Source organism: Bufo gargarizans, chromosome 4 (genome assembly GCF_014858855.1).
Source record: "Bufo gargarizans isolate SCDJY-AF-19 chromosome 4, ASM1485885v1, whole genome shotgun sequence".
Taxonomy (NCBI): domain Eukaryota; kingdom Metazoa; phylum Chordata; class Amphibia; order Anura; family Bufonidae; genus Bufo; species Bufo gargarizans.
Genome location: NC_058083.1, coordinates 213,129,493 through 213,156,020, shown reverse-complemented (window position 1 = coordinate 213,156,020; position 26,528 = coordinate 213,129,493). Strand labels below are relative to the sequence as shown.

The 26,528-nt window shown below is 46.1% G+C and overlaps 1 protein-coding gene across 1 annotated transcript in view; it reads left to right on the top strand.

Annotated features, from left to right (window-relative positions):
* LOC122934071 (probable cation-transporting ATPase 13A4) overlaps positions 1 to 26,528 on the top strand; it is a 197,091-nt gene that overhangs the window by 24,245 nt on the left and 146,318 nt on the right. The window contains exons 4-5 of the mRNA XM_044289220.1: positions 24,406 to 24,476; positions 26,185 to 26,265. Coding sequence (XP_044145155.1) covers positions 24,406 to 24,476; positions 26,185 to 26,265 — 152 coding nt within the window. The remainder of the gene's footprint in view (positions 1 to 24,405; positions 24,477 to 26,184; positions 26,266 to 26,528) is intronic.

Genomic DNA, 26,528 nt, shown 5'->3' with positions numbered 1-26,528 from the left:
GCCTAAATACTAGGCCTCAAATTTATATCCCGCTAAATCTGTCCTTAGTGCTGTAGCTGGGCGAGTTATTTAGTGTCCGTTCAAGCACATTTCTTGTTCTGGGTTGAAATACAATTCCCAATTTAGCAATTTCATAATTTAGTGGTTTCTACTATATCAGAGCTATTTGAAATCTATCCCTAAAAGGGTATATAATATTCAAGGTGCACATTGGGTCATTCAGAATAACTTCACACACACCCGCTACTGTGTATTTCCAAGTCTAATTCTGGCACTAAACCCATACCTGTCACCCAGCGCCTAAATACTAGGCCTCAAATTTATATCCCGCTAAATCTGTCCTTAGTGCTGTAGCTGGGCGAGTTATTTAGTGTCCGTTCAAGCACATTTCTTGTTCTGGGTTGAAATACAATTCCCAATTTAGCAATTTCATAATTTAGTGGTTTCTGCTATATCAGAGCTATTTGAAATCTATCCCTAAAAGGGTATATAATATTCAAGGTGCACATTGGGTCATTCAGAATAACTTCACACACACCCGCTACTGTGTATTTCCAAGTCTAATTCTGGCACTAAACCCATACCTGTCACCCAGCGCCTAAATACTAGGCCTCAAATTTATATCCCGCTAAATCTGTCCCTAGTGCTGTAGCTGGGCGAGTTATTTAGTGTCCGTTCAAGCACATTTCTTGTTCTGGGTTGAAATACAATTCCCAATTTAGCAATTTCATAATTTAGTGGTTTCTGCTATATCAGAGCTATTTGAAATCTATCCCTAAAAGGGTATATAATATTCAAGGTGCACATAGGGTCATTCAGAATAACTTGTCACACGCCAGCGTTCAGCTCTCCATCTCACAAACATTTGATAGAAAGCGTAAATTCCCACCTAGCCACCCTCGATCCCTGGCCCTGAATGCCAGCATTTCTAAACTACTGGCCTATGAAATGCTGTCATTTAGGCTGGTGGACACAGACAGCTTCAAACAGCTCATGTCGCTTGCTGTCCCACAGTATGTTGTTCCCAGCCGGCACTACTTCTCCAAGAGAGCCGTGCCTTCCCTGCACAACCAAGTATCCGATAAAATCAAGTGTGCACTGCGCAACGCCATCTGTGGCAAGGTCCACCTAACCACAGATACGTGGACCAGTAAGCACGGCCAGGGACGCTATATCTCCCTAACTGCACACTGGGTAAATGTAGTGGCAGCTGGGCCCCAGGCGGAGAGCTGTTTGGCGCACGTCCTTCCGCCGCCAAGGATCGCAGGGCAACATTCTTTGCCTCCTGTTGCCACCTCCTCCTTCTCGGCTTCCTCCTCCTCTTCTTCCACCTGCTCATCCAGTCAGCCACACACCTTCACCACCAACTTCAGCACAGCCCGGGGTAAACGTCAGCAGGCCATTCTGAAACTCATATGTTTGGGGGACAGGCCCCACACCGCACAGGAGTTGTGGCGGGGTATAGAACAACAGACCGACGAGTGGTTGCTGCCGGTGAGCCTCAAGCCCGGCCTGGTGGTGTGTGATAATGGGCGAAATCTCGTTGCAGCTCTGGGACTAGCCAATTTGACGCACATCCCTTGCTTGGCGCATGTGCTGAATTTGGTGGTGCAGAAGTTCATTCACAACTACCCCGACATGTCAGAGCTGCTGCATAAAGTGCGGGCCGTCTGTTCGCGCTTCCGGCGTTCACATCCTGCTGCTGCTCGCCTGTCTGCGCTACAGCGTAACTTCGGCCTTCCCGCTCACCGCCTCATATGCGACGTGCCCACCAGGTGGAACTCCACCTTGCACATGCTGGACAGACTGTGCGAGCAGCAGCAGGCCATAGTGGAGTTTCAGCTGCAGCACGCACGGGTCAGTCGCACTACAGAACAGCACCACTTCACCACCAATGACTGGGCCTCCATGCGAGACCTGTGTGCCCTGTTGCGCTGTTTCGAGTACTCCACCAACATGGCCAGTGGCGATGACACCGTTATCAGCGTTACAATACCACTTCTATGTCTCCTTGAGAAAACACTTAGGGCGATGATGGAAGAGGAGGTGGCCCAGGAGGAGGAGGAGGAGGAGGAGGAAGAGGGGTCATTTTTAGCACTTTCAGGCCAGTCTCTTCGAAGTGACTCAGAGGGAGGTTTTTGGCAACAGCAGAGGCCAGGTACAAATGTGGCCAGCCAGGGCCCACTACTGGAGGACGAGGAGGACGAGGATGAGGAGGAGGTGGAGGAGGATGAGGATGAAGCATGGTCACAGCGGGGTGGCACCCAACGCAGCTCGGGTCCATCACTGGTGCGTGGCTGGGGGGAAAGGCAGGACGATGACGATACGCCTCCCACAGAGGACAGCTTGTCCTTACCCCTGGGCAGCCTGGCACACATGAGCGACTACATGCTGCAGTGCCTGCGCAACGACAGCAGAGTTGCCCACATTTTAACCTGTGCGGACTACTGGGTTGCCACCCTGCTGGATCCACGCTACAAAGACAATGTGCCCACCTTACTTCCTGCACTGGAGCGTGATAGGAAGATGCGCGAGTACAAGCGCACGTTGGTAGACGCGCTACTGAGAGCATTCCCAAATGTCACAGGGGAACAAGTGGAAGCCCAAGGCCAAGGCAGAGGAGGAGCAAGAGGTCGCCAAGGCAGCTGTGTCACGGCCAGCTCCTCTGAGGGCAGGGTTAGCATGGCAGAGATGTGGAAAACGTTTTGTCAACACGCCACAGCTAACTGCACCACCACCTGATACGCAACGTGTTAGCAGGAGGCAACATTTCACTAACATGGTGGAACAGTACGTGTGCACACCCCTCCACGTACTGACTGATGGTTCGGCCCCATTCAACTTCTGGGTCTCTAAATTGTCCACGTGGCCAGAGCTAGCCTTTTATGCCTTGGAGGTGCTGGCCTGCCCGGCAGCCAGCGTTTTGTCTGAACGTGTATTCAGCACGGCAGGGGGCGTCATTACAGACAAACGCAGCCGCCTGTCTACAGCCAATGTGGACAAGCTGACGTTCATAAAAATGAACCAGGCATGGATCCCACAGGACCTGTCCGTCCCTTGTCCAGATTAGACATTAACTACCTCCCCATAACCATATATTATTGGACTCCAGGGCACTTCCTCATTCAATCCTATTTTTATTTTCATTTTACCATTATATTGCGAGGCTACCCAAAGTTGAATGAACCTCTCCTCTGTATGTGTGCTAGGCCTAAATATATGCCAATGGACTGTTGCAGTGGTGGCTGACGTGAAGCCTCATTCTCTGCTATGACATGCAGACTGATTCTCTGCTGACATGAAGACAGATTCTCTGTTACGGGACCTCCCTCCTCTGCCTGGGTGCTGGGCCTAAATATATGCCAATGGACTGTTGCAGTGGTGGCTGACGTGAAGCCTCATTCTCTGCTATGACATGCAGACTAATTCTCTGCTGACATGAAGCCAGATTGTCTGTTACGGGACCTCTCTCCTCTGCCTGGGTGCTGGGCCTAAATTTATGACAATGGACTGTTGCAGTGGTGGCTGACGTGAAGCCTGATTCTCTGCTATGACATGCAGACTGATTCTCTGCTGACATGAAGCCAGATTGTCTGTTACGGGACCTCTCTGCTCTGCCTGTGTGCTAGGCCTAAATATATGCCAATGGACTGTTGCAGTGGTGGCTGACGTGAAGCCTCATTCTCTGCTATGACATGCAGACTGATTCTCTGCTGACATGAAGCCAGATTGTCTGTTACGGGACCTCTCTGCTCTGCCTGTGTGCTAGGCCTAAATATATGCCAATGGACTGTTGCAGTGGTGGCTGACGTGAAGCCTGATTCTCTGCTATGACATGCAGACTGATTCTCTGCTGACATGAAGCCAGATTGTCTGTTACGGGACCTCTCTGCTCTGCCTGTGTGCTAGGCCTAAATATATGCCAATGGACTGTTGCAGTGGTGGCTGACGTGAAGCCTCATTCTCTGCTATGACATGCAGACTGATTCTCTGCTGACATGAAGACAGATTCTCTGTTACGGGACCTCCCTCCTCTGCCTGGGTGCTGGGCCTAAATATATGCCAATGGACTGTTGCAGTGGTGGCTGACATGAAGCCTGATTCTCTGCTATGACATGCAGACTAATTCTCTGCTGACATGAAGCCAGATTGTCTGTTACGGGACCTCTCTCCTCTGCCTGGGTGCTGGGCCTAAATTTATGACAATGGACTGTTGCAGTGGTGGCTGACGTGAAGCCTGATTCTCTGCTATGACATGCAGACTGATTCTCTGCTGACATGAAGCCAGATTGTCTGTTACGGGACCTCTCTGCTCTGCCTGTGTGCTAGGCCTAAATATATGCCAATGGACTGTTGCAGTGGTGGCTGACGTGAAGCCTCATTCTCTGCTATGACATGCAGACTGATTCTCTGCTGACATGAAGCCAGATTGTCTGTTACGGGACCTCTCTGCTCTGCCTGTGTGCTAGGCCTAAATATATGCCAATGGACTGTTGCAGTGGTGGGTGACGTGAAGCCTCATTCTCTGCTATGACATGCAGACTGATTCTCTGCTGACATGAAGCCAGATTCTCTGTTACGGGACCTCTCTCCTCTGCCTGTGTGTGTGCTGGGCCTAAATATATGCCAATGGACTGTTGCAGTGGTGGCTGACGTGAAGCCTGATTCTCTGCTATGACATGCAGACTGATTCTCTGCTGACATGAAGCCAGATTGTCTGTTACGGGACCTCTCTCCTCTGCCTGTGTGTGTGCTGGGCCTAAATATATGCCAATGGACTGTTGCAGTGGTGGCTGACGTGAAGCCTCATTCTCTGCTATGACATGCAGACTAATTCTCTGCTGACATGAAGACAGATTCTCTGTTACGGGACCTCTCTCCTCTGCCTGGGTGCCGGGGCCTAAATATCTGAGAATGGACTGTTCCAGTGGTGGGTGACGGGAAGCCAGATTCTCTGCTATGGAACCTCTCTCCAATTGATTTTGGTTAATTTTTATTTATTTAATTTTTATTTTAATTCATTTCCCTATCCACATTTGTTTGCAGGGGATTTACCTACATGTTGCTGCCTTTTGCAGCCCTCTAGCTCTTTCCTGGGCTGTTTTACAGCCTTTTTAGTGCCGAAAAGTTCGGGTCCCCATTGACTTCAATGGGGTTCGGGTTCGGGACGAAGTTCGGATCGGGTTCGGATCCCGAACCCGAACATTTCCGGGATGTTCGGCCGAACTTCTCGAACCCGAACATCCAGGTGTTCGCTCAACTCTAGTCACAACACTTACATCTTTTAACCCCACATTTATATGAACCAAATTTGTGCAGACTCTTGTTAGATCCAGATTCTGGATAGCATTCATCACGAGGGAGCCAGGATATTCTTAAGGGTCAAATATATGGGGCTGATGGTTGAATATATGGGGCTGATGGGTGACATATAGGGGCTAATAGCTGACATATGGGGCTGATGGCTGACATATAGGAGCTGCTGGCTGACATATGGGGGCTGATGGCTGACATATGAGGGCTGCTGGCTGACATATGGGGGTTGATAGATGGCTGAAGGTTCAGGGGTTGATCTCAGGCATTGGGGGTCTGATCTGAGGTCTGATTTAGAGTTGAGCGAACACCTGGATGTTCGGGTTCGAGAAGTTCGGCCGCACTTCCCGGAAATGTTCGGGTTCGGGATCCGAACCCGACCCGAACTTCGTCCCGAACCCGAACCCCATTGAAGTCAATGGGGAACCGAACTTTTCGGCACTAAAAAGGCTGTAAAACAGCCCAGGAAAGAGCTAGAGGGCTGCAAAATGCAGAAACATGTAGGTAAATCCCCTGCAAACAAATGTGAATAGGGAAATGAATAAAAATAAAATAAATAAAAATTAACCAATATCAATTGGAGAGAGATCCCATAGCAGAGAATCTGGCTTCATGTCAGCAGAGAATCAGTCTGCATGTCATAGCAGAGAATCATGCTTCACGTCACCCACCACTGTAACAGTCCATTGTCATATATTTAGGCCCAGGCACCCAGGCAGAGGAGAGAGGTCCCATAACAGAGAATCTGGCTTCATGTCAGCAGAGAATCAATCTGCATGTCATAGCAGAGAATCAGGCTTCACGTCAGCCACCACTGGAACAGTCCATTGTCATATATTTAGGCCCAGGCACCCAGGCAGAGGAGAGAGGTCCCATAACAGAGAATCTGGCTTCATGTCAGCAGAGAATCAGTCTGCATGTCATAGCAGAGAATCATGCTTCACGTCACCCACCACTGTAACAGTCCATTGTCATATATTTAGGCCCAGGCACCCAGGCAGAGGAGAGAGGTCCCATAACAGAGAATCTGGCTTCATGTCAGCAGAGAATCAGTTTGCATGTCATAGCAGAAAATCATGCTTCACGTCACCCACCACTGTAACAGTCCATTGTCATATATTTAGGTCCAGGCACCCAGGCAGAGGAGAGAGGTCCCGTAACAGAGAATCTGGCTTCATGTCAGCAGAGAATCAGTCTGCATGTCATAGCAGAGAATCATGCTTTACGTCACCCAACACTGGAACAGTCCATTGTCAGATATTTAGGCCCAGGCACCCAGGCAGAGGAGAGAGGTCCCATAACAGAGAATCTGGCTTCATGTCAGCAGAGAATCAGTCTGCATGTCATAGCAGAGGATCAGGCTTCACGTCAGCCACCACTGTAACAGTCCATTGTCATATATTTAGGCCCAGGCACCCAGGCAGAGGAGAGAGGTCTCGTAACAGAGAATCTGGCTTCATGTCAGCAGAGAATCAGTCTGCATGTCATAGCAGAGAATCAGGCTTCACGTCAGCCACCACTGTAACAGTCCATTGTCATATATATTCAGGCCTAGGCACCCAGGCAGAGGAGAGAGGTCCCGTAATAGAGAATCTGGCTTCATGTCAGCAGAGAATCAGTCTGCATGTCATAGCAGAGAATCAGGCTTCACGTCAGCCACCACTGTAACAGTCCATTGTCATATATTTAGGCCCAGGCAGAGGAGAGAGGTCCCGTAACAGAGAATCTGGCTTCATGTCAGCAGAGAATCAGTCTGCATGTCATAGCAGAGAATCATGCTTCACGTCACCCAACATTGGAACAGTCCATTGTCATATATTTAGGCCCTGGCACCCAGACAGAGGAGAGGTTCATTCAACTTTGGGTTGCCTCGCAATATAATGGTAAAATGAAAATAAAAATAGGATTGAATGAGGAAGTGCCCTGGAGTACAATAATATATGGTTAAGAGGAGGTAGTTAATGTCTAATCTGCACAAGGGATGGACAGGTCCTGTGGGATCCATGCCTGGTTCATTTTTATGAACGTCAGCTTGTCCACATTGGCTGTAGACAGGCGGCTGCGTTTGTCTGTAATGACGCCCCCTGCCGTGCTGAATACACGTTCAGACAAAACGCTGGCCGCCGGGCAGGCCAGCACCTCCAAGGCATAAAAGGCTAGCTCTGGCCACGTGGACAATTTAGAGACCCAGAAGTTGAATGGGGCCGAACCATCAGTCAGTACGTGGAGGGGTGTGCACACGTACTGTTCCACCATGTTAGTGAAATGTTGCCTCCTGCTAACACGTTGCGTATCAGGTGGTGGTGCAGTTAGCTGTGGCGTGTTGACAAAACTTTTCCACATCTCTGCCATGCTAACCCTGCCCTCAGAGGAGCTGGCCGTGACACAGCTGCCTTGGCGACCTCTTGCTCCTCCTCTGCCTTTGCCTTGGGCTTCCACTTGTTCCCCTGTGACATTTGGGAATGCTCTCAGTAGCGCGTCTACCAACGTGCGCTTTTACTCGCGCATCTTCCTATCACGCTCCAGTGCAGGAAGTAAGGTGGGCACATTGTCTTTGTAGCGTGGATCCAGCAGGGTGGCAACCCAGTAGTCCGCACAGGTTAAAATGTGGGCAACTCTGCTGTCGTTGCGCAGGCACTGCAGCATGTAGTCGCTCATGTGTGCCAGGCTGCCCAGGGGTAAGGACAAGCTGTCCTCTGTGGGAGGCGTATCGTCATCGTCCTGCCTTTCCCCCCAGCCACGCACCAGTGATGGGCCCGAGCTGCGTTGGGTGCCACCCCGCTGTGACCATGCTTCATCCTCATCCTCCTCCACCTCATCCTCGTCCTCCAGTAGTGGGCCCTGGCTGGCCACATTTGTACCTGGCCTCTGCTGTTGCAAAAAACCTCCCTCTGAGTCACTTCGAAGAGACTGCCTGAAAGTGCTAAAAATGACCCCTCTTCCTCCTCCTCCTCCTCCTGGGCCACCTCCTCTTCCATCATAGCCCTAAGTGTTTTCTCAAGGAGACATAGAAGTGGTATTGTAACGCTGATAACGGCGTCATCGCCACTGGCCATGTTGGTGGAGTACTCGAAACAGCGCAAAAGGGCACACAGGTCTCGCATGGAGGCCCAGTCATTGGTGGTAAAGTGGTGCTGTTCCGCAGTGCGACTCACCCGTGCGTGCTGCAGCTGAAACTCCGCTATGGCCTGCTGCTGCTCGCACAGTCTGTCCAGCATGTGCAAGGTGGAGTTCCACCTGGTGGGCACGTCGCATATGAGGCGGTGAGCGGGAAGGCCGAAGTTACGCTGTAGCGCAGACAGGCGAGCAGCGGCAGGATGTGAACGCCGGAAGCGCGAACAGACGGCTCGCACTTTATGCAGCAGCTCTGACATGTCGGGGTAGTTGTGAATGAACTTCTGCACCACCAAATTCAGCACATGCGCCAAGCAAGGGATGTGCGTCAAACCGGCTAGTCCCAGAGCTGCAAGATTTCTCCTATTATCGCACACCACCAGGCCGGGCTTGAGGCTCACTGGCAGCAACCACTCGTTGGTCTGTTGTTCTATACCCCGCCACAACTCCTGTGCGGTGTGGGGCCTGTCCCCCAAACATATGAGTTTCACAATGACCTGCTGATGTTTACCCCGGGCTGTGCTGAAGTTGGTGGTGAAGGTGTGTGGCTGACTGGATGAGCAGGTGGAAGAAGAGGAGGAGGAAGCTGAGTAGGAGGAGGTGGCAACAGGAGGCAAAGAATGTTGCCCTGCGATCCTTGGCGGCGGAAGGACGTGCACCAAACAGCTCTCTGCCTGGGGCCCAACTGCCACTACATTTACCCAGTGTGCAGTTAGGGAGATATAGCGTCCCTGGCCGTGCTTACTGGTCCACGTATCTGTGGTTAGGTGGACCTTGCCACAGATGAGTTTAAAGAGACAGGGGGCACACCAAATACTAACAGGAGTGCAAGGGGTGGAATGATTACATATAACAGAAGATCTGACCCAAGAGAGAGTCAAAAAGAACCACCCCATAAATGCACATCCAACCATAAAGGGATACAAAAATATATATAAAGTTTATTTAGACACAACAACACACACGCATTAAAAAATTGTATACAATATAAGACAAAGTGCGGTATGCAATAAAATATATGTAACCAACACATACAGGTCCACTGCGTTTGTCACATCTGAATGTATGCGCTATCAACCAGCATGTAAAGAAATACAATAAATCACATATAGCAAATGTAAGGTAAGGTAAGACCACTAGAATTGAAAATGCAAACAGACCGAGTTGCGCAGTGCACACTTGATTTTATCGGATACTTGGTTGTGCAGGGAAGGCACGGCTCTCTTGGAGAAGTAGTGCCGGCTGGGAACAACATACTGTGGGACAGCAAGCGACATGAGCTGTTTGAAGCTGTCTGTGTCCACCAGCCTAAATGACAGCATTTCATAGGCCAGTAGTTTAGAAATGCTGGCATTCAGGGCCAGGGATCGAGGGTGGCTAGGTGGGAATTTACGCTTTCTCTCAAATCTTTGTGGGATGGAGAGCTGAATGCTGCCGTGTGACATGGTTGAGATGCTTGGTGACGGAGGTGGTGGTGTTGGTGGTACATCCCCTGTTTGCTGGGCGGCAGGTGCCAACGTTCCTCCAGAGATGGAGGAAGAGGCCGAGGCGGCAGCAGCAGAAGAGGTAGCAGGGGGAGCCTGAGTGACTTCCTTGTTTTTAAGGTGTTTACTCCACTGCAGTTCATGCTTTGCATGCAGGTGCCTGGTCATGCAGGTTGTGCTAAGGTTCAGAACGTTAATGCCTCGCTTCAGGCTCTGATGGCACAGCGTGCAAACCACTCGGGTCTTGTCGTCAGCACATTGTTTGAAGAAGTGCCATGCCAGGGAACTCCTTGAAGCTGCCTTTGGGGTGCTCGGTCCCAGATGGCGGTGGTCAGTAGCAGGCGGAGTCTCTTGGCGGCGGGTGTTCTGCTTTTGCCCACTGCTCCCTCTTTTGCTACGCTGTTGTCTCGGTCTCACCACTGCCTCTTCCTCCGAACTGTGAAAAAAAGTGGCACGACCTTCATTCCATGTGGGGTCTAGGACCTCATCGTCCCCTGCATCGTCTTCCACCCAGTCTTGATCCCTGACCTCCTGTTCAGTCTGCACACTGCAGAAAGACGCAGCAGTTGGCACCTGTGTTTCGTCATCATCAGAGACGTGCTGAGGTGGTATTCCCATGTCCTCATCATCAGGAAACATAAGTGGTTGTGCGTCAGTGCATTCTATGTCTTCCACCGCTGGGGAAGTGCTAGGTGGATGCCCTTGGGAAACCCTGCCAGCAGAGTCTTCAAACAGCATAAGAGACTGCTGCATAACTTGAGGCTCAGACAGTTTCCCTGGTATGCATGGGGGTGATGTGACAGACTGATGGGCTTGGTTTTCAGGCGCCATCTGTGCGCTTTCTGCAGAAGACTGGGTGGGAGATAATGTGAACGTGCTGGATCCACTGTCAGCCACCCAATTGACTAATGCCTGTACCTGCTCAGGCCTTACCATGCTTAGAACGGCATTGGGCCCCACCAAATATCACTGTAAATTATGGCGGCTACAGGGACCTGAGGTAGTTGGTACACTAGGACGTGTGGCTGTGGCAGAACGGCCACGTCCTCTCCCAGCACCAGAGGGTCCACTAACACCACCACGACCATGTCCGCGTCCGCGTCCTTTACTAGATGTTTTCCTCATTGTTATCGTTCACCACAACAACAAAAATATTATTTGGCCCAATGTATTGAATTCAAATTCAGGCCTTTTTTTACAGACACGTAACACTATCTGACTATCTATTTAGGTACCGTATTACACTAATAAAGGCACAGCAGTAACCACAGATTTAGCTGACTATAAATTTGAGGCCTAGTATTTAGGCGCTGGGTGACAGGTATACATTTACAGACAGAATTAGACTGGGATATGCACAGTAGCGTGTGTGTCAAGTTATTGAGAATGACCCTATCAGCACCTTGATTCTAATATACCCTTTTAGGGATGGATTTAAAGTAGGCCTGATACAGCAGAAACTACTAATTTAGAGAATTGCTAAATTGGGAATTGTATTTCAACCCAGAACAAAAACTGTGCTTTGACGGACACTAAATAACTTTCCCAGCTACAGCAATAACCACAGATTTAGCTGACTATAAATTTGAGGCCTAGTATTTAGGCGCTGGGTGACAGGTATACGTTTACAGACAGAATTGGACTGGGATATGGCCAAAAAATAACCACACTATTGATGGTTAAATGCACTTGGTGTGACAGCTTGACCAACCACACTACTGAGGGTTAAATGCACTTGGTGACAGGCTCAGCTTGCCTCTGATGTAGTATATGGCCAAAAAATAACCACACTATTGATGGTTAAATGCACTTGGTGTGACAGCTTGACAAACCACACTATTGAGGGTTAAATGCACTTGGTGACAGGCTCAGCTTGCCCCTGATGTAGTATATGGCCAAAAAATAACCACACTATTGATGGTTAAATGCACTTGGTGTGACAGCTTGACCAACCACACTATTGAGAGTTAAATGCACTTGGTGACAGGCTCAGCTTGCCCCTGATGTAGTATATGGCCAAAAAATAACCACACTATTAATGGTTAAATGCACTTTGTGTGACAGCTTGACCCTGATGTAGGATTTAGCCAAAAAACAACCACACTATTGAGGGTTAAATGCACTTGGTGACAGCTTGCCCCTGATGTAGTATATGGCCAAAAAATAACCACACTATTGATGGTTAAATGCACTTGGTGTGACAGCTTGACCCTGATGTAGGATTTAGTCAAAAAACAACCACACTATTGAGGGTTAAATGCACTTGGTGGCAGCTTGTGCTGGAACACCACAAGACACAAAATGGCCGCCGATCACCCCAGAAAAAAGTGAATGGGCAGCCTAAAAACAGTGAGCAGTTGAATATCAGCAGTTCAATGATCCACAGCTGCAGATCGATGAGTTAATCACTGCCTAATCTCGCCCTAACGTTGCAGCTGCAACCTCTCCCTACACTGATCAGAGCAGAGTGATGGGCGGCGCTACGTGACTCCAGCTTAAATAGAGGCTGGGTCACATGCTGCACTGGCCAATCACAGCCATGCCAATAGTAAGCATGGCTGTGATGGCCTCTTGGGGCAAGTAGTATGACGCTTGTTGATTGGCTGCTTTGCAGGCCTTTCAAAAAGCGCCAAGAAAGCGACGAACACCGAACCCGGACTTTTACGAAAATGTTCAGGTTCGGGTCCGTGTCACGGACACCCCAAAATTCGGTACGAACCCGAACTATACAGTTCGGGTTCGCTCATTCCTAGTCTTATTGACATTGGAGGTCTGATCTGAGGTCTGATTGACACAGGGCATTAAAATTAAGAAAATAACCATGCCATTCATTGAACTATTTCTCCCATGTTCAGAAATAACCTCAAAGTGACCCAAAATTTCTGCCTGGACACATGGCAGTGAAGAAGCAATCTAAGGATTTCACAGACCAATGTTTCCATGGCCTTTTCTACAGCCCCATTTGATGGCCGAAGAGGCTTTGAGCCCCCATAACCATACAAAACACCAGCAGTGACCCCATTTTAGAAACTACATCCATCAAAGATTTCTTTAGGTGTGTGATGAGATTTTTGACCCCATAGTATTTATGCAGCATTTTGTGGAAAACAGGAGTGGAAAAAACTATTGAGTCATTTATAGGACCTATTTTCTGATACAGAGCATGAAAGTAGAGAAAATCACTTCAACTCTTATGGAGCTATTTCTCCTTAGTTCACAAATACTGCCAAAATGGCTAAAATCAGCTGCCTGGACACATGGTAGGGCTCGGAAGGGAACAAGCTCCACAAGGATTTTGAGGCATATAATGCTTTTTCCTTATGTGTTTGCAGGCCTCATTTTAATTTACACAGGTAACGAATTGAAACCCCACAAAATGGGGTTTTTAAAACTATACTTCAAGGTATTTTTTCAGGCATTTGGCAAGTATAGTGATGACAACGGTCTATAATTTTTAGGGTCTGGATACAAGGTGATGTTTTGCAGAAAAGTCAAGCAATAATATTTGTAATGATTGTCAATAGTGTGTCGCAACGCAACATGCTGCGACATGCTACGACTGTGATGCAACAGTCACAAAAAAATCCATCCAAGTCAGCATTTTGCATGTCGCATTGACTATCATTGCAAAACTGTTGCTCGGGTTTTCTGCGGCAAGAAGTTGCGTGATAAATGTTGCAATGTAACTATACCCTTTTTGTTGCGCGACTTGCTGTCGCTTGACACATATTTGCTGTGTACCGGAAGGCCTTAAGGAATTAATGGGGTGAACATCTGAAATGTAAAACTTCCAAAAAAATTAAAAAAAAAAAGCACGGATTGCACATCCCCATGCTATGCATTGATCAAACATTTAAATGGAATTCCCCCCTCATGTCAAATTCTTGACCTAACCCTTCCCTCTAGTCTGAGGAGTAATTTGACCTACATGCATTTTCTATAATACCCGTGTCTTCTTATGAGGCACAAGAGTCTTTGGCCCCCCTCAGCCTCCTGGGCCTGGTAATGACTGCTACTGCTGCACTCCCTATAGGTACGCCCCTGGGCATTAGAGATCAAAATGCATAGGCCCACTCACCACACCAAGGTTGGCTCTATGAGTGAACACCTACTCTAAATTGGTGCAGCGCCACACTGGCGACCATTACCACCGCAAGCATACAATGCCAGCTGGCGGCGCGATCCAGCAGTTCAGCAACACCTTTGCTGTCAGACTAAGCCCCCATGGCACTGGGCCGTACCAACCCACAGGCCCAGCACCATAGCAACAACAACTGCCATGCAGAACCGCACCATGTGAACAGATTTTAAAAGCTCACCTTTCCATTTGGTCTCAGGAACTACAAACTGGGGTCTAGTAGGAGTTTATTAACCCTTCTGTAGTCTCCTACTAATTACATGAAACAGGAGTAGTCTGAGCAGGAGAAGCAGTAACTGATGATGATGATGACAAGGACACTGCACTCCATGTGGATGTGGCCTGGCTGCCACAAAGGAGAACAGGAGAAGGACACTCTTGATGTGCTAGATGGCAGCCATATCTATTTTCCCACAGTAAGTGGTATTGCTTCATCATGTGCTGCAATAGTTCCGTGGTGCCTACATTTGTGTATGAATACCCATGGCTACTCATTTTTGTTGCTGCAACTGTCACCCCCTCCCACCCTGATCTATCTCCCAGGTCATTTCCAGCAAACCATCATTGTCATCTTCACTCTCCACACCACTTTTATCAGACTGTGATATCTCATGGTGGGCTCCTTGGCCCTCCTCCAGATTCCCCTGCTCTGTTTTTGGACAGACTGCCACTGTCGCTACTACTGCCCCTATCATCAACAATATATCTACAAGTGCCATCACCACTACCAACAATACAGCTATGCATGGGGTCCCCCGCCTCTCCCTGAAACCTCCTTCTCATGGCAGTCCAAACACTAAGGATAGTTTTACACGGGCGTTGCGGAAAAATATGCAGGGTGCGTTGCGGAAACATGGGCGATTTTTCCGCGCAAGTGCAAAACATTGTATAATGCGTTTTGCATGCGCTTTAGAAAAATCGGGTTTGGGTTAGGTGTTGTCTAGACTGTATTATTTTCCCTTATAACATGGTTATAAGGGAAAATAATAGCATTCTTAATACAGAATGCTTAGTACAATAGGGCTGGAGGGGTTAAAAAAATTTAAAATCATTTAATTCACCTTAATCCACTTGTTCGCGCAGCCCGGATTCTCTTCTGTCTTCTTCTTTGAGGAATAGGACCTTTGATGACGTCACTACACTCATCACATGGTCCATCACATGATCTTTTTTACCATAGTGATGGATCAGGTGACAGACCATATGATGAGCGTAGTGACGTCACCACAGGTCCTTTTTCTGTGCATAGCAAAGATGAAGACAGAAGAGAAGTCAGGCTACGTGAACAAGTGGATTAAGGTTAAAAAAAATTGCATTTTTTTTAACCCATCCAGCCCTATTGTACTATGCATTCTGTATTAAGAATGCTATTATTTTCCCTTATAACTATGTTATAAGGGAAAATATTAATGATTGGGTCTCCATCCCGATCGTCTCCTAGCAACCGTGCGTGAAAATCGCACTGCATCCGCTCTTGCTTGCGGATGCTTGCGATTTTGATGCAGCCCCATTCACTTCTATGGGGCCTGCGTTGCATGAAAAACACACAATATAGAACATGCTGCAATTTTCACGCAACGCACAAGTGATGTGCACAGCCCAATAGAAATGAATGGGTCCGGATTCAGTGCGGGTGCAATGCGTTCACCTCACGCATTGCACCCGCGCAGAAAACTCACCCGTGTGAAAGAGGCTTAACTATTCTCACACAATTCATTAACAGGAAGACTATCTTGAGAATCTTCTGTAGCATGTGGTGGAGTTTTGTTTTTGCTTCTTAGGGGAAAAAGCACCTCACTAGGAGCAGACAGTGAGATAGAGAGGATGCAACTGAAATGCTGCTCAAGGGTTGCAAGGGAGAGGAGTAGGAGGAATGATTTTACCCCTGGCCCGCAAGGCACAGTGTAGATTCAGAAGTGACCTCAACATAATTGTGCTGTGATTTAGAGAAGTGAGCCATCCAGTCCACTGTCTCATCTACTTTATCCTCAATAATAATGTTGCACCTTTCAGAAGCCAGGAAGAACTATGTCCTACTACTTCTGGATGAATGGTGCTACTGCTGCACTCATTCTAGCTCTGGGATGACGGTCTGGTGTGGGTCATTCGTTTTGCACGCTTCCATTTTCCAGTCTTTTTATTATAAGGCCTATAAATTAAAAAGGAACGGGTTTCCTATAAATGAGATGTTATGGGTTTAGTACACACAGAGTATAAAACAGTATTAGCAAAATTGCTGGTGCGTTTTCTGTAATTTAAAGAAAGAGGCAGAATTAGATATCCCTCCTCTTCTACAAACATACTGAACACTGGTATTGACATTTTACTTTTGGAATAATGCAGTATTTATGGTGAACTGTCTTTGAATTATGCATTTAAAAAGGGTTATTCCATGACTATTGTAAAAAATGAAAATCAGACATCATATAGTACATGACAATCTCTTTCTAACACCGCTAAAACCAGCCTTGTAGCCCCACGTGGATCCAGATATATCCCCATTCATTGTTCTGCTAGATTTTTATCAAGTTACAGCAAAGGGGGCATGTCCATGCTCTCCTTATCACAGCTCAGGAGGCAGTTGAAAGATTAAAATGAGCATGTGCAACCATCTCAGTGAGCTGGGCAAAGAAATAAGAAAAATAACTCAGCAGGTGGCGCCATACAGATAAATTTTATTGAATAACTCAGTAACTTTATTGAATTACAAAAAAGTTCAGATTCAGGTGTTGGTTTGAAAACTGTAGAGTATTTTTTGTGGGACAACCACTTAAAATATCAGTGGTTTAGCAATGAATTGTTTTTAGTAAAATTTATTTGACACACACATGAAATAATACATCTGCTAAAACAGGTATGACAATGCAGTGAAATGTCTTTGAACTATGTATTTGACATCACTGGTTCAGCAATGAAATTTTAGAACTAAAATGTATATGAAATACACGGTCTGATGCAGTTATACGTCCGCTAACATGGGTGTGACAATGGAATGTTTGCCATGCCATGCAGGCTGGTTGCAGGCCCTCTCGCGTACTGGCTGCAGACTCTCTCCTGTGTATACTGGTTGTTTGGGGCTGCGTGCTGGCTGTGGTATCTGTGACCTGCATGTGAACTGTTGCCTGTCCCCCCACATTATTATCTCTGTATTTCCTGTAACTGGTGCAGGCTGGCTGCATGCACTTTGTGTACTGGCTGTGGGCATTCCCATGTATGCTGGTTCGGTGATGCGTGCTGGCTGCGGCCTTGTGTGTGAACATGGTCTGAGTATGGATGCTACTAGTTTCTTCTGTGACTGGTGTGAACTGACACTTGTTTGTTCTGTGGTTCTTGTCACTCCTGGTTCTTGTGGGGTTAACATTCCCTGGTCTGGGCCTAGGTGTGACTTATCAGGTGCCCTCGTTATGCAGCTGTTTCTTTCTGTTTACTGTGGGCCTAGGGGCAGTCTATCTTCAGCCTTGCTGGGTGCAGGAACTATGAACCTGACCTGGGTTATTCCATCTGCCCTATCTGTTTGGCCACCTACTAGTCATCATGATTGCCTTGTCTGGTTCTGTGTTTGGCCTGTGACCGCTATGTGTCATGCTTACATGGGGTACAGACATTTGCCTGTGTGAAGCTCTACCTCTGTCCGCCAAGTGTCATTCTGCATGGGGAACAGGCATCTCCTAGTCCTGTCTGTTCTGTCTTTTCCTGTTGTTTATGTTCTATGGCTTTGGTTAGAGGGCTTCTAGGTTTCCCTGGAGGGAGGACATATTTGTCTTCTGTATCGTTCTATGTCTTGTTCATGTTAGCCTGGCAGTGCTTAACTGCTTCTGTCCTTGTCATGTTTATGTTCTGCCTTCAGTAATATGGCTACTGGGTTCGCCGGAGGGATAACATCTAGTAGGTGTTCTACTCTACCTGTGACCACCATGTTTCATTCTACATGGGGTCTAGGTATCTACTTGTCTGCCTGTTTGGGCAGCTCTGACGGAGACCGCCATGTGTTGTTCTTCATGAGGTCCAGGAAGCTGCTTGTGTGCTGGTTCCCATTTTTCCTGTCTGTACTATGTCCTGTGTGGTTGTTCGGGTTCTATTAAGTGTGCGTAGGTTCCAGTCTTTGTTTGTGTGGACTACTCCAGCAGTCTCTGCAGGTAAGTGGCCAAGTGCACCGGAACCATCCTGGAGGTTCAACCAGTGAGCCTCAGCTAAGTTCATATTCACCATCTGGGGCTCTGTGAAAAACAGGACTCACTGAGTCTCTGCCCTCTGGGTTTGGCCCCAAGTAAAACCGGTGCACTTGGTCCTGTGGTATTTCCTGCCACTGGTCCCTTACCTGCTTATCCACTTTCCTGCTTAATCTTGGTCTCTGTATTAAAGTATTCCTTTGTGTTCACTGTCATGTCTTTGTCTCTGCTTTCCTGTAGTGTTTGTGTGCTTGAGATGTTTTAGTGGTCGGTAGGACCTTCACTTGAACATGACACAAGTGCACATTGTTTACTGCAGAATGCTATTGTGGTGCTGCGCTGGCAATATGCATATGTAGAAACATAAAAAAAAATGTTTAAAAAAGTTGTCTCTGTTTATATACAGAAAAAAGATTTTTTTTCTTGGAGATTTGTAATGTGGAACTCTCAGGAGCAAGCAGCAGGCAACAGAATTAAGCACAGTTTGATGAGCCTCCCCCCATTCCCTCAAAGCTTTCCTGTATCAAATTCCCTATAATATACCAAATTATATCTCTATCTTTCAGTCACTGCCAGACACCATATGGTCACCATATGGTCAGAAGCTGAACACCATATGGCACTTTTTCTTGGTCAGCACAGGCATCTCCCTGTCTACTGCCCCCTCTCACCTAATTGGCTGATGAAGCTGTCTTTTATTCTCTGAGCCAATCAGGGCAAGACCCCTAATTCCACCCAGTGTCATGTCATCCTCCTTCTTCTTCCTCTGTCATGCTTTTCCCCACCAACAGTAACAGTAAGTGTACTTTCAGCGTTAAAGTTTTCCTGTATTGAGTTCCGTCATAGGCTCAATACCGGAAAAAAACTGTATTTGGACAGTTTTGTCCTAATGTATTCTAAATGGAAAGCAATCTGTTCAGTATGCATCAGGATGTCTTACGTTCCATCCCCATCCATGCGCAGACCATTAAAAATGTGAAAAAAATAAATACCGGATCCTTTTTTCCAGATGACACCGGAGAGAAAGAGCCGGCATTTCAATGCCTTTGTCAGACGGATCCGGAAACAAATGGTATCCGTTTTCACATGGATTTCTGGATCTGGCACCTTTAAAAATCTGAAAAAAATAAATACCAGATCCGTTTTTCCGGATGACACCGGAGAGACGGATCCAGTATTTCAATGCCTTTGTCAGACGGATCCACAAACAAATGATATCCGTTTGCATACATATTTCCGGATCGGGCTGGCAGTCCCGGCAACGGGACTGCCTGCTGGAACCCAACCCCAACAACGCTAGAGTGAAACTAGCCTAAAATGATGCTGGGAACCATTTTCACGTGATTCATCTGAAACAAATCACAAAAGAATACATGCTCAGACAGTAACAGTACATTCTTGGATTTGTGGGGTTAATTGGTTGGAGGTGACCAGATGTCATCAGGCATTGTTTCAGACAAATGCCTTGCATTGTTTCAGACAAATCTTTTATACAATGGGAGGTGGTAGGCTTAGACAGTAGGGACACGAGGAGAGGGGGTGCAAACAAGGGGTTAATGTGTGTTGTGTTTATTTTTTTTCTGTAAGGGGACAAATCTCAGCACACAGGCTCTTATTTCCACAGCTCACTTCCTCGCACTGAGATCAAAGCCTGTCAGCCCACCTAATCACTGTACAGTAAATTAACATAGTAACATAGTTAATAAGGCTGAAAAAAGAAATCTGTCCATCCAGTTCAGACTGTTATCCTGCAAGTTGATCCAGAGGAAGGACACAAAAAAGTGATTGGGAGGTCTGTACAGACCCACCTATTACAATGATCACCAGAAAAGGACTGTTATAATGGAAGCTCCGGCTGTCTCAAGCAGCTGATTATCCCGTTCTGAAGCTACTGTAAGTTATGACAGCTCCAGGATATGTGTCAGAGTGTGGAAAGTAGCTCTCACCACGATGTATACTTATGGCGTGGTACCCAAAAGAGTTAAATCAGAACATGAAAAAATGTTGTAGGTAATATGAGGCCATAATAATAATAATATATTTATTATTAAAGCACAATTCATTCCATGGTGCTGTCCATGTGATAAGGGGTATGCTTACATAATACAGACAATTGCACTAAGCATGAACAAGATGAGTTACAGACTGGTACAGAAGGAGAGAGGACCCTGCTGGTCATGGCGGTATAGCAGCAGCAGGGTCACTGGTTGTAGGCTTGTCTGAAGAGGTACGTTTTCAGGTTTCCTTTGAAGGATTCCACTGTAGGTGAGAGTCTCATATGTTGGGTAGTGAGTTTCAGAGTACGGGGGATGCACGGGAGAAATCTTCGAGGTGGTTGTGGGAAGAGGTTATAAGAGGAGAGAAGGAGGTCTTGTGAGGGTCAGAAATTATGTGTGGGGATGTATCAGGAAAGTAGCTCAGAGATGTATGGAGGGGACAGGTTGTGGATGGGCCCTTATACGCATTTGTTAAAATTTTGAACTGAATTCGCTGTGCAATGGGGAGCCAGTGAATGGATTGGCAGAGGGGAGAGGCAGAGGCGTAACGGGGGGAGAGGAAAATTTGTTGGGCAGCAGAGTTGAGGATAGATTGAAGAGATGCAAAAGTGCTAGATGGAAGGCCACAGAGGAGGATGTTGCAGTAGTCTAGGCAGGAGATGATGAGTGCATGTATAGGCATTTTTGCAGACTCATGGTTGGGAATGCGTGGATGCGGGAGATATTTTTGAGTTGGAAGGGGCAGGTGGTGGAAAGGGCTTAGATGTGTGGTCTGAAGCAGAGGGCAGAATCCAAGGTCACTCCAAGGCAGCCAACTTGGTTGACCGGGGAGAATGTGTAGTCACTGATTGTGATAGATAGGTCTGTTGGGGGAGGAGGGGGGGTTGAGCAAGATGGGGGAAAGATGATAAATTCTGTTTCATCCATGTTAAGTTTAAAAAAGCAAGAGAAGAAGGAGGATATGCAAGATAGGCATGATGGGTCACAGGATAGTAAAGAGGTGATGTCTGGACCAGAGAGGTAGATTTGTATGTAGTCAGCATAAAATTGATACTGAAAGCAATGGGACTCTATGAGCTGTCCCAGGCCAAGGGTGTAGATAGAGAAGAGCAGGGGTCCTAAGACAGAGCCTTGTTGGACACCAGCAGAGAGGGAATGAGACAAGGAGGTGGTGTGAGAGTGGGAGACGCTAAGTGTCCAGGTCAGTGATGCCAAGAGATAAGAGAGTTTGTAACAGAAGGGAGTGGTCGAAGGCAGAGGACAGGTCAAGGAGGAAGAGGACAGAGTAATGTTTTTTTTTAGTTTTGGCTGCTAGCAGGTCGTTGGTGACTTTGGTAAGGGCAGTTTCAGTTGAGTGGTAGGGGTGGAAGCTTGATTGTAGTCGGTCAAAGAGGGAGCAGGAGGAGAGGTGAGAGGACAGTTCAGAATGGACATGTTATTTAAGTAGCTTTGAGGCAGTGATATGGGGTGATAACTGGACAAAGAAGATGAGTCAAGTGAAGGCTTTTTGGGGAAGATATGAGCGATGAGAAGTAGGCCTGTTTTGCATCAGCGAGTGAGCATTTGAAAATGAATAATAATTGCTTGTATGTGGTGAAGTGATCCTTGGGATTTATTCCATCACCACTCTGCAACCCTGGAAGCTTGTTTGAGTTTTTTGGTCAGGCTGGTGTGCCAGGGTTGTCTGTTGATTTTTCAGGTTTTGTTGTGTGTGAGGTGGGCAGCAGAGTCCAGAGCTGTACTTATTGTGGTGTTATACAGAGTGGTGGCAGACTCTACGTCCTGGTGAGAACAAATCGTAGAGAGTGGCAGAAGAGAGTCAGAAAGCAAGCAGAATAAACATTTTTAAGGTTCATGTGGGGTTGGGGGTGCTAGTGTGTGGACCGGGGGCAAGCAGCAGAAGAGATCAGTGAAGAGAAGATGAGTACTGTAGGTTGTGGTCAGATAGGGGGAGAGACGAATTGGAAAGGTTGGACAGGTAGCAAAGGTGGGTAAAGATCAGATCCAGAGTGTGACCATCTCTGTGGGTGGGAGCTGAGGACCACTGTGAGAGGCCAAAGGAGGAAGAGAATGATAGAAGCTTAGAGGTGGCTGAGTGGCAAGTGTCAATGGGCATGTTGAAGTCACCCATGATGATAGTGAGGACGTCAGCAGAAAGAAAGCATAGGTGCCAGGTGTTGAAGTGGTTAAGAAAGATGACTGGGCCTGGGGGGCATTAAATGACAGCTACTTGGAGGTTGGAGGGAGAATAGATACGAACAGTGTGTACTTCAAATGAAGTGAGCGTAATGGAGGGTAGCAGTGGAGTTGGGTTGTAGGAGCAGTTGTTTGATAGGAAAAGACCAACTCCTCAACCATGTTTGCAGCCGGGGCGGGGGTGTGAGTGAAATAAAATCCGCTATAAGTGCAACAGGGGAGGCAGTATTTGAGGGTGTTAGCCACGTTTCTGAGACCCAGAAAGGAAAGTTTGTGAGAGATGAAGAGATCATGAATGTAGGACAGTTTGTTACAGGCAGTGCGAGCATTCCATAATACTCCTACAAAATGGAGTAAGGGAGCAGGGGTCAGGGGAATGGTTTAACTTAGACAACAATTTATGGTCAACAAATGGCCACTAATCCTTCAGTGTGAATGTCTCACCAAAAATAGCATCTCAGTTTCTTGTGTACAGGTATATGTGAATAAAAAATGAGGGATTAATGATACTGGGCAGACTGTTGTTTAAATGGTAGGGCTATATTTTAAAACAATAGCTTTGTATTGAATGCTGTAAACTACTTCATGTTCTAACACATGTACAGTATATGTTTCAATATATATTTTTTTCAAACATGTTTAAAAAAAGAAAACTAAGAATTAGTGTTGAGCGAGCACCAAAGTGCTTGTGTGCTCGAGTAGAACACTGTACAAAGCACCCAAGCATAATGGAAGTCAATAGGAGAACCCCAGACACCCCGTGCTCTGAAGAGGGGAGGGTGTCAAACTAGTTCGGTTTAGGAGTCCCTACTCTGACTCCATATATAGCTATGTCCATATATGGAGTCAGTGCTTGGGGACACCCCAGTGTATTTAAATCTAATTTAGAAAAAGTTTCGGCTGGAATTCAAACTCACGACCTTCTGTATTAGAGGCAAGGCACTTAACCACTCAGCTATAATAGCTGCATAGTGTCACTGATGGTGTTACAGAAAACTAGAAGACACAAATGAAGATCCGACTAACTTGATCCAAAACTAAGGAACAAAAGGGTAAGCCCTGTAACAGCCCTAGCTCTCGACCTTACTGCTCAGCCTATGCAAAAATCTCAATGGTAGAAAATTGCATACCCTCATTCCTCGACTGTATGACACCTGAACACCCTATAATAGTGAGGGGACACGACCACCGGCTCCCTACACTTAATACGGAGGGAGTCAGGGTCACCTAGGATCAAGCCCACAGGAATACAGAAATAAAGAAATAGACTTATCTTGTGGATGCAGCAGTAACAGCTTCTAGCATCAGCACACTCCAGGAAGTTGTATAAACCGCAAGGTAAGGCAGTATGGTGAGGAGATATATAGGGAGGCAATCACTGCTAATAGATGACAGCTGGGAGAGGGAGGAGAGATGTCAAAACGAAAGCAAAACAAAAGAAGATCATGCAGAAGGTACTGAAGAACGTCTAACAGAACTTCTCAAAGATCTGGTGGTGACACATAGCCAGTTACTTAAAAAAAAAAAAATTGACTTTTACTGTACTGTACTTTTACTGAGACCTATATAGTAGAAGTCTCATATTTTATTTTATTATTGTGACTGGCTATGCAGCTATATAGTGTAGTGGTTAAAGTTCTGGGCTGAGATGCAGAAGCTGTGAAATCAAATCATGTCACAAACACTTTGGTCAGCGAATCTGGCCAGCGTGTTGATGTGATCACGTCAGTGCGTGCTAGATTTGGTACGCTTTCTTCAATCAAGATGGCCGTAATGGCGTCTTCGTGAGTAAATGGATGGTATTATGTAATTTGGAACTAATCAAATTTCTTTGCAAACTTCGGCAAAGCAGGCAAATCTAATTTTACGTACAGTATGTAAATAGTTCCTCATTTGGAAACTATTGTTGAGATACCCATTTTTAACTTGTTTTAAGCACAGTAGTAGAGATTATCATGTAGTATTTTCATAATATGCTTTTTTTTCCGTAACAGGTTCGATACATTTTGGTGCAGAAAATCAAATACGTCTGGTTACATTCAGAAAAACTCTTCCAAAAAGCTGGGTATGTGAGACAGTAAGAAGTTATTATGTATAGTATACATTATGCAAGTTACAAGGATGTACTGTATTGTATTCTTCTACGCTGTCTTTCCTGTTTAAAGAACACCTATCCACTGTATTACACCAGACATAATGCCTGATAGAGCTGATACCGCTAATTAAAATGATACATCTCTTGTGAAAAAAGGTGTGGCATTCCCGTAATAAAAAAAACTAAAAAAATTTTTCTTCTGTATGCAAACTAGGGCTTTAGTGCACATAGGAGGAAGGTGCCTTAAAGCTCTCATTTGCATAAATAATAAAAAATCTTTTTTCACAAGACATGTATCATTTTTGCAAGACATGTCCATTTTCACAACATTTGTATCATCATTGTATCATCATCAACCAAGTTAATACTATATGCTATGCCTGGCTTAATAAGGTGGATCCTGCTGATAGGTGCTCTGCTGAGACCAAGAACAGGGGTTCTATGGCCATGATCTGATGGAGCGGCAGGTTGGGTATGCACCCTGCCGCTCCATTTATTCTCTATGGGATCACCAGAAATAGTTGACTGCAGCAATTGCATATTACCGGCAGTACCACAGACAGTGAATGCAGCAGTGGGGCACATGAACGACCTGACGCTCCATCATCCTGTGGCTAGGGGATACCTTGGAAACTTGGCACAATCCCTTTATGTAATATTCTTGCTTGAGTTTTTTATTTTTTTTAAATCTATCTCTATCAGTGATAGGCAATTTGGAAAATGAAAGGTGTAATATGATTGGTTGCTGGGAGCAACTAAGCCAGTTCTACTTCATACCAGTTTGATAAATGACCCCAATAGTGCTTGAAAATAGTAGGGCACATTCACTCTGTTCTATAATATAACTGTCAACTGTTTTCAGGGTCATCATTATTTTCATAGCATATTGATAGGATTGTCATGAATGTTTTGTTGGTGGGATCTGACTTAACGCCACAAAGGCTCTATGTTTCCTATTTGCAGGAGAAAGGTGTCCACATATGCACATCTAGCTATCTGTGATAGACATCTATTGATATGTCTGCCTGTCTCCTTGTCTCGCTGTCTATGTGTCTGTCTGCTTGTCTGCCTATCCACAGTCAGATGACTTTAACACTTGAACAGCATGTACAGTGGCACTCTTTAGAAACATATGAAAGACAGAAAACAAAGGGTCCTACTTTTCTCTTTAATACCGTGTTTGAGGTTTAAAGGGTAACGGTCATATTTTTTATTTTATTTGCTAGTTTATTAGAGCTAGTCATGTATACCTGAGTTAGTCTGTCAATGATTGTCAAAAGATCTGTAATTACCTTATTATAATAGCTTTCATTAATGTCCTCTGTCCCTTTCCACTGCTCCCTTAAAAGACCATTGCTAGGGCTTGTCTGTCTTCCTTTTAGTATAAACAGAAGAGAGGGGGCGGTCTTCCACACTGCATGCCTGCATTAGGCTTCAGAATGAGGAGGAATGTCTTTCAGTAATCCAATCTGATTGACTGGCAGGGAGCTGGCAGAGGAGCCATCTTGAGAAGGTCCTCATATTGTAAATGTATAAACAGCTGTAACTAAGGGAAAAACTGAAGGAAAACAGTGGTATGTGAAGAAACTAAAGAATGCTTTATGCATAATGCTGCTGCAGCAGTAACATATGCTTTTTTGACTTGACAGTTAATATAGTTTAAAATTATTTTTTTTAGGACACTAGAAGATATTTACTCTTGTTCTCAGATACACTCACGATTTGGCTTAGGTTTAAGTAAAGAGGAGCAACAGTTAAGGTAAGATGTTTCCCTTCAGTATACATTACCTGCAGGTATGTGTGTACAACAAGATGGCTTTTTCTCACAAGCTTCATTCAATTGAAAGCAATTTTTATAGGACTTAATATTTATATGCACATAAATGAAACCAGTGAGATCACTTTAGTTAGTCTAGATTTTACTAATTTTTTCTCTCCTGACAGCAACCTATAAATGTCTAATGACCCCATCTGTTTTCAACCTTGCAAAGAGGTTTCAGCATCACTGGAATGGATTAATAC